Source organism: Myotis daubentonii, chromosome 11, assembly GCF_963259705.1.
Source record: "Myotis daubentonii chromosome 11, mMyoDau2.1, whole genome shotgun sequence".
NCBI lineage: Eukaryota > Metazoa > Chordata > Mammalia > Chiroptera > Vespertilionidae > Myotis > Myotis daubentonii.
In genome coordinates this window covers 79623230-79634920 of record NC_081850.1, presented here as the reverse complement: position 1 = coordinate 79634920, position 11691 = coordinate 79623230, and the positions used below count along the sequence as shown (strand labels likewise).

Here is an 11691-nt window from a genome sequence, read left to right as displayed (position 1 = left end):
GGTCGTGTGAACGCTCTCGGGCCCTGCGGACCCGGAAGGGGCGCGGCCACAGGCGGGGGCGGGGCAGCTACGCGGGGTCCTCGCGCGCGTCCCACGTGAGCGCCAGCGGAGCCACGGCCCTAGTTGTCGAGGTCCAGACGCGCCCGCTGGTCCGCGAGTGTCCGTGCCTCCCCGCCGGCCATGGCAGTCACCGACGGAGCGCCTCTCCAGCTTTCCGAGCCCGCCGCCGCCGCCGCCGGGACGTCCTCCGGGCCCCGCGCGGCCCCGGCGAGGCGGGTGAGTTCCCACCGACCACAGGCCCGAGAGGCCGTGTGGCCTCGGCCCGATTTGGAATGATTTCCGGAGTTGGGGGGCGGGGGGTGGGGGGGAGTCGGACCGATTCTGGAGGTGTCGCCGAGCCTCGGGTGTTTAAGGGCAGATTACACCCCCACCCTCGGGGGGAGAGCCGGCGGGGCCGCTGGTCGATGGAGTCGGAGGCCCGGGCTGGAGCCGCCTCCCCTGGAAGCGAGGGTGGACGCTGGGGCCTGAGGCCCAGCCCTGACCCCACCCGCGTCTCGCGGCCATCGTTTTTTCTCGACCGCCAGGGTCGTTGGTTCCCGCGGCGAGGATTGGAGACCGGGGTTTCTCTAAGTGTTTTCAGAAAATGGCCTGGACGCCATCCCTGTGCAGAGAGGGGGAAAGTAAATCCAGCTCGTCGGGGTAACTCCCTCGGCGGGGAGGGGGCGGGGGGGGGGCGGGAAACTGGTGTCCAGGAGGATGGCCTTCCCGCCCGGAAAAGGGGAGGGGTCCGGGCAGAAAAGCTCTTGTAAAATCGCGTGACTTCAAACCCCAGAAAAAGCGCAGTCTCGTACCAAAAACTTGTGTGTGTGTGTTTTCTTGGAAAAAGCAACAGATCATTCCGTTGAAAATTCTATTGCCAAGTTTCGGGGTGGCCGAAATTCCTTGAGTTCTTATAAACTAACACCCAGTGTCTCGCTGCTCTTTGATTTTTTTAAAAATTTTTTTTTATATGTTTTATTGATTTTTTACAGAGAGGAAGGGTTAGGGGATAGAGAGTTAGAAACACCGATGAGAGAGAAACATCCATCAGCTGCCTCCTGCACACCTCCTTCCGGGGATGTGCCCGCAACCAAGGTACATGCCCTTGACCGGAATCGAACCTGGGACCTTTCAGTCCGCAGGCCGGCGCTCTATCCACTGAGCCAAACTGGTTAGGGCTCTTTGATGATTTTTTTATTTTTATTTATTTTTTTGTGTGCCCGTGTGCGACCAACTTTAGGATTTGCAGGTTTGGGGGTAAAGTTTCTGGCTTGCCAGTGGTGTGGCGGCATCTGGGGGGGTGGTGGAGGAGAGAAGGAGGTAGGAGGAGGAAGAAGGAAGGAATGTGGGGGCAGCCTGGGGTTTGGAGTGAGACAGACCTGGGATTAGGTGCCGGCCTTGCCACCCACTAGCTCTGTGACCTGGAGGAAGTTACTTCACCTCTCTGATCCTTCCTTTTCCTAGCCATAAAGTGAGAACAGTCACTTCTACTTTACGGAAGGTTATTATGACGATGGAAAAGGTGATGTACGTAACAACTATACATTTCCTGAATCAGAGGCATTTAATAAATGATAAAACATAAGTCAGTTCATCTGGGCTCCATTTTGTGCAATAGAATTGCTACATCGGGAGGGCTGTGGGGTGCCTGTACCAGGTACTTGCCTTGTAACTAACACATAAGCACTTACTGATTCTGAGTGAGTTGCGTAAATAAACATAGGATGTCTGATTTTACCAGTGTTTGAATTATTGTGTCAAAAGGGTGTTAATGAGTTGATGTCAAGTGTCTGCAGTGGTCTTGTCTACATTTTTATTTGTGTCTTGAATGAGGATTGTGCTGATCAAATTTGCCAGTAGCCTGAACTTGGGATGGGTAGCCAGTACACTGATTTGGAAAGACTTCGAACTCAGTGCAGGATATTTTCTTTCTAAAGTTCTTTTTTCCTGATTATTAAAACAAAGTTAATAATTTTGAAAATATTAATTAATAATTAGAAAATTCCAGAAGTAGATTTAAAAACACACACCCATCAGCCTGGTTAACAGTTTGGTATCTGTCCTTTGTAGAAAACGACTCAAAACTAAATAGGGATCAAACTATTCATGATGTTTTCTAACGAAACATCATCATACAACAAGTAAGTAGTATCATAGCATTATCATCAGGAACCTGGGCTGTGAGATGACGCCGGGCAAAGCCTGGGTCCCTCTGGGGTCCTGGGGCAGCTCATCTCACACCTCAGTGTTCTCAGCTCAAAGTGAGATGATACCATACCTGTATTGATAAGTGAGTTAATTCACATGAGTACTAACTACTCAGTATGTTTATTAACATCAAGGACGTGGTATCTAGACTTTTAGGGCTAGGAGGCCCCAGAGGTCATCTGCCGTAGCCGCTCATTTTAATGGGAAGGACAGCCTCAGAGAGAAGTGACTTGCTTAGTGCTGTGCGGCTAATTTTAAGTAGATCTAGGTATGTCCTTGCCCCTCTCTGCTCAGATGCCACCTCGAGAAGCATTCCTGTCCCCTGGCCATGGGCGCTCCTAACCCTGTGCACAGACTCTTCTATGGTACAGCTCTAGGTTTGGGTTTTGGGTGCTGCGCTTTGGTCTCTTTCACGAGCGTGCTAATCTTGCAGCTTTGTACCCTAAGGATCAGGCTGCGGATAGCTGCTGAGTGGCCAGTATTTGAAGTTAATGTATTGTGGGTGGGGGAAGCCAGCAGTAGTCAAGTGTCCAGATTGTGGAAAGGGAAAATTCCATCGCGTGTAATTCGTTCACCTCACACGTGCTTATTGAGCACACACTGTGTGCCAGGCACGAGCCAATGCAGGGGCGGCCTGGGTGGAGAGAGGAGACCAGGAAAGGCTCTTCCGAGGACAAGTAAGCCTAGATCTGAAGGATGAGTGTTCGTTGTCCAGCCAGAGGGAGGTTTGGAGACAATGGGTGTGGGAACAGCACGTGCAAAGGCCCTGAGGAGGGAAGGAGCGTGGCACATGCTATGAATTAAGGACGACCAGGACAGCAGAGGGTACAGCTGAGACTGGCGAGATGGGCAGAGCCAGATTCTAGAGCAGCCGTGGGCAAACTACGGCCCGCGGGCTGGATCTGGCCCGTTTGAAATGAATAAAACTATTGAAAAAAAAGACCGTACCCTTTTATGTAATGATGTTTACTTTGAATTTATATTAGTTCACACAAACACTCCATCCATGCTTTTGTTCTGGCCCTCCGGTCCAGTTTAAGAACCCATTGTGGCCCTCGAGTCAAAAAGTTTGCCCACCCCTGTTCTAGAGGGCTTTGTAGATCAAATTACAGATTTTTTATTTTAGCCTAAGAGCCTGTCTAATACTGTGCTTAACTCTGAGTACTTGTTTTTAGAGAGAAGTTGGCATGGGAATAAAGGGTGAGCCGGATGGTAAGGGATCTAAAATCTGTGTCCTATTTGGAATATTTAGTCCAAAGAGGAGGGAGAAAGGCAGTCATTTGATGTACGAAGGAATATTATGTGCAGAGGAAGTACTCGTTCTGTGTTGCTGCAGAAAGCATACTCAGGCTCAGAGGTAGATGTTCAAGGCGGCAGATCCTGCCTGAAGGTCAGAAACAGCTTCTAAACCCCTAGAATCTGGCCGCCTTGAGGGATGAGACCAGAAGAGGAGGTATATAGACAGCAACTGCAAGGCCACCTGTCGGGGCCCGGGGTGGGGAGTGTGTGCCTGGTGGGAGCGGCCTTTGTGCCTTTTCATGCTCCGGTAGCCCATGTGCCATGAACGGGATAAAATCTGCGCATCTCACTCTGCCCTGCGGATGGTTCAACAGACCTCACATTTGACCTCATCTCCTTTTCTTCCTTTTTCTTTCTGTAATCTGAAAATTCATGCACTTGGGACTTTGTAAAAAATTTGTAAAATGAAGTAGGTCAGTACTTACGATTAATATTAAATGTTTGAAGTGTGTTATTAATTTACTTAGATATAGAAGACCTTATGGTTGCCAGGAACAAATAACTATTATTGGTAGGTTAGTCTGAAACAAATTGTCATGGCTAAAACAAGCTGGTGTGTGCCCAGCTGGCATGGCTCAGTGGTTGAGCATCGACCTATGAACCAGGAGGTCGTGGTTCAATTCCTGGTCAGGGCACATGCCAGGGTTGTGGGCTCAATCCCCAGTAGGGGGCAGGAGGCAGACTATCAGTGATTCTCCCTTTCCCTTCCTTTCTATGAAATCAATACAAATCTATATATAAAAAATAATAATAATAAGGGCTCTAGCCCGTTTGGCTCAGTGGATAGAGCATCGGCCGGTGGACTGAAGGGTCCTGGGTTTGATTCCGGTCTAAGGCACATGCCCAGGTTTCGGGCTCGATCCCCAGGAAGGGCATGCAGGAGGCAGCCTATCGAGGATTCTCTCTCATCATTGATGTTTCTATCTCTCTTTTTCTTCCTTCCTCTCTGAAGTCAATAAAATATATTTTAAAACTAAAAATAAAACCAGCTGGTGCGTACATGAAAGTCATCATTTCAAGCTAAGAGGAAAAGAACGTTCCCAGAGAAACCAAAGCTCCAGAGGAGCAGGCACTGGCGACTCACACGATGTTTTCTTTTCCTGTGTGAATTGGAAGAGAAGGCCAAAGAAAATGGAGGGATTGGCTGTTTCTCCTCCTGGGGTAGTTGGACAGTGTGTACTCAGTCACATTCATGTTATGGAAATAGGAACCAACAGGCAAGAAAATAACCTGGTGATGTAGCCTGTAGTCAGTGATCAGGGGGGAATTGAAGGGCGAGGGGAGTTGGAAGAATTGTGGGAGGAGTGATGGCTGGAACAGGATTCCCATTTGGAATGGAAACTGCGAGTAGGAATTGTCTCCACGCCATCTGAATCTGGGGGCGCAGCTCGAGGGGAGGATGGTGGTGTTCCAAGCGCTCTGGGGCAGCAGTGATGGAGGTTCTGCTTCCTGGGCACGAGCTGGGATGCAGCATAGTCACCCCGGGCTTTGTTGGTAGAGAGAAAAGATTTATTCTCTCCCACCCCGGTTCTCATGTAGTGGGTCCCTAGCTGCTGGGGTCGAAGTTCTTCTGTGTCTAGGTTCTGTGTCTAGGTTCTGAGTCCTGTTGTCTTGTTACATCTGTATTTATACCAGTTGATTCCAATCCTATCAATCTCTATTCCAAAGGTTAGGGCGTTTCTTAACTCCATTCCAGGGAGTAAAGATTATGTAGCTTAAGCATGATTGTTCGTAGTTAAAGTGATTAACTACCCACCTGGCACTTAGTTAAGGGGTTTTATACCCTCCCTAACTTGAGGGGAAAATCCCTACCTGGGGAAACAACCTTTCTCGGAGAGGTGACCTTGGTTAAAACACATAGAGCCAAGAAGGTGAGCAAACATATTAAGAACAGTATGCTGTATACGCCAGGTCCCTTGAAACAGCAAGGATGGACCGGCTCCCGGCACCTAGCGATATGGACTGACTTAGCAGCCAGACTTCTCTGAAAACAAACTCGCTGGTTAATATTGAGCCCGAAAAATGCTCCTCCCTCCTGCTCCTCCCCCTCATCTTGGCTGAGCTGGTAGTTACGATGGATGGTGAGGTCTCATAGATGAGTGAGTTGAGCTTTGTGGGGTTTTGCTTTTGGAGGAAAAAAGCCGAGTCCAAGAGCCTGATGGCAGGCCCTAAACTGTTGCTTGACATATGGGGCCTAATGATCTCTGCGGGGAGATGCCATTCCGTGGGCAGTGACGCTTCACTCTGAGGCCTGCCTTCATGGACTAATGCACCTCTCGCTGCTCTTTCCTTTGGGGAATGACACAGCGAGCACAGGCCACCAAAAGGAAACGCCAAGCGTCCAATGAGGCTCCCCCAGCCAAACGGGGGAATGCGGCGTCCTCTCTCCCCGCCAAGAAAACCGCTGCTAAGCCAGCGCAGAGGGGCCTGAAGGGGAAGGCGCAGAAGGTGTTTTCTCGGAAGAAGGCTTTGGCTGGTGCGAGTGAGAAAAGCCAAGAGCAGAAGCCGGGCGTTAAGACTTCATCGTTGTTTAAAAACAACCCTGAGATTCCGGAGCTCCCCAGGTACGCCCAGGGCAGCGCACCTCGGGAGGAAAGGGCTGGTGGACTCTGCCCTTTTTTTTGTTTGTGGGAACTCACACCCGATTTTGTTCGTCATTTACAGACCTGAGGTCAAGCAGGTGCAAGAAAAGGTGTTTTCTTCAGATGCTTTTCATGAGCTGGACCTCCACCCGCATCTGGTAAGTTCCTCTCTGGTTCAGGGGGTCGCTGGTTTGGTGGACTTATTCATGCAGAACGTCTGAAAGGACAGCCTAGGGAGACATCGCCGCTCAGGGGCTCTGCTCCCAGTTACCTGTGTGAGCTCAGATCGATAAGCACTCTTCCAGGGCAGTGCTTAGCCGTTCACTATGTCCTCATCCCCCTCACCCGTTCCCTCCCTAGTTCAGTTTAGGACTGAGATCCGTTTACAGGGCTTGAACTCAGCCTCCTCATGACTGGGTAGATGTGACTTTGAGGCTCCCTGGCGCAGATGTCACAGTGGCCGTAAGGGGGGACTGAGCTGCATCTTGCTGCTAAGGAACGTCTGTGGTTATAAAGAACCGAAGGAGAAAGAGACTGTTTTAACGCGCATTTTCTATAAACAAATGAACCCTTTTTTCTTTCCCATGGCTGAGCTTGCTTTGCTTTATGAGAAAGGAGAGGAAATCCGTGAACTTCAGGGATTCCCTTTGCTCGCATGGCCCTGGCTTACCTCCTCCTTCAGGGTGGGTCACACAGCCCGTTGGCTCACCCACAGGTCTGAGCAGGGTTTCTCAGCCTCGCGGCGGCGCGCACATTGGGATGGTAGCTCACTGTAGGCTGATGAGCGGCATCCCGAGCCCCTGCTCACTTGATGCTGGTAGCGCCCCTCCCACCGTTTTAACAACCGGAGATTTCTCCAGGGGTTGCCTCCTCGGGCAGAACCACCCCCTGCTGAGCACCACCGTGGTAACCAGTTTCATCTGTGGTGGGGTTTTTTGGGTTGTTTTTTTGCATCCTTATTTGCAAATATAAATATATTTGTATTTTATATAAATTTATACTAAAAATTTGATAGTTAAAGAATATATATATATATATATTTTTTTCTTCTTCTCTTTCAGATTTCCACACTAAATACAGTCTTGAACATATTTCATATGACCAGGTAAGAGTTCCAGGCGAAGCGTGATGTTCTTAGGACTTAAGTGGTAAAATTGTATGGAATCTGAATTGTCTGTGGAAGACTGAGCCAATTTGTGTGTTAGTGTTAGAGAACAATGCCAGGTTGTTGGCTGTTGAGGGTTCAACCTGTCTGTCCCTCAGCCCCTCGGTTTCTCCACCTGCCAAATGGGGAAACCCTCACCTCTAAACTGTAGGAGGTCTCTGGCCTGGAGGATGGTCTGCCTAAGACCTCACTGCTGTTCGTGCTGCCCTGAAAGTAATTTGTTAAAAATACAGAATGTCTCGTGCAGTTTCTTGGTAGTAGGATATAGTCAACCTAAGAGACAGACGTGAATATGTGGTTGGGTGTAATGGGATACGAAAAACTTAAAAAATGTTTGTGACTAATGAAGACTCCCAGAGGCGAGAGTCCTCTCTGAGTGTGTGCTTCTATAGGTAAAAATAGGAATGTTAAGAATAAAGGAAGCACCCTCACCATTTGTTCAGTTTTGTCGACCCACTTTAAATGGTTCCTCTCCCCTTTCGGTTGCTGGTGTTTAAATGCGCACGTGGACACATGCCCCGTGTGTCCCTGCAGTTATGTCCTGGTTTTCTGCAGCGTGAAGCAGTTCCTGGCTCGGGGGCTCACAGCTTCCTGTACTCCTCTGTGCGGGGATCTTCCCCTACTGTGTCGCCGCCTTTCGTGTTCCCTCTTCCAGAGGCAAGAGGGCACGGCAGATGCTTTCACCAGCGCCAGGCTGTCGTCATGCCGTCCCGTTTTTGTCCTTAGCTGGTGGGATGGGATGGCCACTCTCTGGCTTGCCTCAGCATTTCAGCTAAGTTCCAGGACCGTAGCTGAGGGTTTTATTCTCCTGCTCATGAGAAGTGTCTCAGCATCTTCACTTGACTGTTTCGGTAACGTCTAAGGAGGCAGCCGGTAGAGCAGCGCATGGGCAGTTGCCTTCGGTGTGTCCTGCATGTCTGCCTGTAAACGCACGTGGGTGATGTGTGTGGCTAACCATGTTCTTTCTTTTGGGTGGCCCAAGTGTCCAGAAGCAAAGCATTCCTGCGCTGCTGGAAGGCAGAGACGCTCTCGTGAGATCTCAGACGGGCTCAGGTCAGCCGTCATTTAACTTCTGCCCTCCCCCCAGAAGCCCAGCCACAGTCCTGGCCTGGGCTATAGAGAGAGGTGTCTGCTCGTGGTAGTGGCTGCTTTGTTGTGTTTGAGGAAGGGGAGGCCATGCTTTCGATCAGAGCCCTGGATTAATTCACGTAGTGATAGGAAGGGGGCGATGGACGGAGCCGTGCGAGTCGGGTTCTGCTCTCGTTCCTCAGAGCCTGACTCAGGGCTGGGCCAGGTCCCCCATCTGTGCCAGAGCTGCCCGTCCTTACTCCATGGCGATGCGTATTTCCTTCTGCTACTAAACAGCGTTCTGGCCCGAGCACACACTGCTGGGATGCGGTCGGTCGCTCAGACATGGAACCTGCTTTGGCATGTTCCAGAACAACCCAGGCATGTTCTTCTGACCCTCTTGTGCCCTTCATCAGCTCTTCTCCACGTCCCCCAACTCAGCCGTCATTCAGGGGAGGAAACCCCAAATTGTCGCCATCCTGGGTTTCTCCCAGTCTCTAGCGGCTGGGGCTCGCCTGGTCCCTCCCACTCTAGCACCACAGAGGACTTTACTTGCCACAGAGTGCATTCGAGAGGTTAGACACCGCAGAGGAGGAGCTGGCTAGCTTCTGGAGACAGCCCTCCAGCTTTTGTGTAGTTTAGGGAATGTATCACCGAGTCCCGCTAGAGCAGTGGCTCTCAACCTTCCTAATGCCGCGACCCTTTAATACAGTTCCTCATGTTGTGGTGACCCCCAACCATAAAATTATTTTTGTTGCTACTTCATAACTGTAATTTTGCTACTGTTATGAATCGTCATGTAAATATCTGATATGCAGGATGTATTTTCATTGTTACAAATTGAACATAATTAAAGCATAGTGATTCATCACAAAAACAATATGTAATTATATATGTGTTTTCCGATGGTCTTAGGCGACCCCTGTGAAAGGGTCGTTCGACCCCCAAAGGGGTCGCGACCCACAGGTTGAGAACCGCTGTGTTAGCGGCAGGAAGGAGGGAGCTGGAGCTGCAGTTTTGTAGGAGGACCGAGTGTACAGAGGAGTGTGAGACAGTGGGCTCCGTTTCTGCCTCTTGGCCGTGGGCTTGCTCTTCCCTTTCCCCAGATTCAGGGCTGCCCGCGGGGAGCAGGGCCGCTTTCCGTACTGTCATCCACAGGGGCTTTGGTTTTAATGTCTTTTTTACTTTTTTAAAAGGTAAAACTCTGGCCTATTGCATCCCTGTGGTCCAGTCCCTTCAAGCAATGAAAACGAAAATACAGGTGAGTGTGAGTGTGCTTCTCCATGTTGTTCCTAGCGCCTGGGAGCCATCAGGCGGAAGCACGGCCGGGATACCGGGACCGGAAGACGCCGCCTTCCCTTCGCATTGTTTCCTCGCTCTTTACTCCATTTCTCACAGCGGCTGCCTCCGCGGGCTGCCCAGCATGCAGCAGAGCAAAGGGATTCACCACCATCCTAGTAGGTCTAACAGGACATGTGTCAGGTGCTCCCGGAGGTCAGACGTGCTGCCAGATGCCTTGCCTGTGTGATCTTGAATCTTTAGCTGCCTTGGCCCCACCGAGTTGTCAGTATTACTGTTACCCCCAGGTTTACATGAAAAATGGAGGCTTGGGGAAGTTCAGTAACTTACCCAAACCATGTGGCGAGTAATGGGGAACTGCATTCCCACCTCAGTTCTCTGTGGCTCCAGAGACAAGCTCTTCTGCTTAAGAAAGGTGAACGTTGTATGTAAATGTGGTTTGTCATGAATAGTAGATGTGGAAATTAGCACCCAATTAGTGAGTTTGACAGTGGAACGCCTGGTGTTGAGCATGTTCTAGAAGCTTCCTTCAGTTGTGAAACAGTTAGTGCCTGGGCCACAATTGGGTCCTTGGTGTTCCCTGGGAAGCCAGTTAACCGCCACCTTCCACAGACATAGGAGTCATCTCAAAACCCGGCCCAGAATCCCACAAATACAGCCCTGCTTCGTCTCTAGAGGAAACAGCGAGGTCAGAAATAGGAGTCAGATAAGAGCTAATTGGTTCCTATTTTCTCGGTTTGGACACGCAGGATTAGATGTGTATCGAGCCCATCTGATAGTTGAGTGCCAAAATAAATAATGAGAGTGTTGGATTATAGCCCGTAAACTTAAACAAATTCCATGAGTCCAAACTGATAAGAAGAAATGACTGAGTAAATAAATAAGTGGTGGAAGGGAAAGCCCTTCCTCATAGTAGAAATGTGAAGGAAAATGTAGAACGAGAGATGGAAATAGAGCAGCAGCCTTTGGCAGGGCCACAGGGGGAGTGTTCCAGGCAGGAATCGTCACAGATGCTAACGTGAGTGGGTGGAAGTGATGAAATGGGCTATTTACGTAGTTTCAGAGCAGCTCCCCACAAGGCGCTCTTAATCACAAAGGGAAACTAACCTTCCAGCGGGAAGCCTGGCTGCCTCCTAACCAAGCCATCCAGCTGGCGTCACCGGCGCTAAGACGTGGGCCTCACGGGCCCTTGTGTGCTGCAGGTCCGGAGGGCGCAGCTCCACTTCAGTAGTTTTCTTGCCCAAAACACATAACCTGAGTTTAATCATAAGCAAACATCAGCCAAACCCAAATCGAAGGATACTCTACAAAACAGCTGACCAGTACTCTTGTTCAAAAGCATTAAGGTCACAAAAGACAAAGAAATAACACAGAACGACCCAGAGTAAGATATAGGAGACTGACCACTCAATGCAGGTCTGGTCCGGACCTGGATCCTAGTCTGGGGAAAGGATGGTGGGAGGTCAGTTACTGGGATTTGAATGAGGCCGATAGGTTAGTTAATAGTGTTTAATCAGTGTTCATTTCCTGGTTCTGATCATTGTCCCGTGATTTGGAGAATCCATACCATATGAGGCAGCGGGGAGAAGGGTTTCAGGGAGTTCTTTGTACTACTTTTGCAATTTTTATTGGTTGATTGATTGATTTTAGAGAGAGAGAGAGAAACATCGATTTGTTGTCCCACTTATGCATTCATTGGTTGATTCCTGTATGTGCCCTGACGGGGGATTGAACCTGCAACCTTGGTGTGTTGGGATGATGCTCTAACCAACTGAGCTACCTGGCCAGGGCTGTGCATTGTTTTGTAAATCTGAAACTATTTCAAAATGAGTCAGTTTAAATTTTATTTAAACTCTATGTAAATGATTGTAAATGAATAAAACAGAAGTCATACACAATCATCCAAATTATGGAACCTTCTAGAGCCAGTAAAAGTGCTATTTTTTTTTCCAAGTATTATTTGTGAACTTGTGTTCTTGCCATGTAATTGAAATAAGGTTACAAACCAGCACATAGAGTATGACTCCAACT

General features: G+C 49.5%; 1 protein-coding gene across 1 annotated transcript in view; it reads left to right on the top strand.

Annotated features, from left to right (window-relative positions):
- Positions 1-73: 73 nt before the first annotated feature.
- The window catches only part of DDX31 (DEAD-box helicase 31), a 58885-nt gene continuing 47267 nt past the window's right edge, over positions 74-11691 (top strand). Inside the window, 6 exon segments of the mRNA XM_059658387.1 lie at positions 74-276; positions 5854-6110; positions 6211-6286; positions 7190-7233; positions 8276-8346; positions 9558-9622. Of these exon segments, the coding sequence (XP_059514370.1) occupies positions 181-276; positions 5854-6110; positions 6211-6286; positions 7190-7233; positions 8276-8346; positions 9558-9622 (609 nt within the window). The 5' untranslated portion in view covers positions 74-180.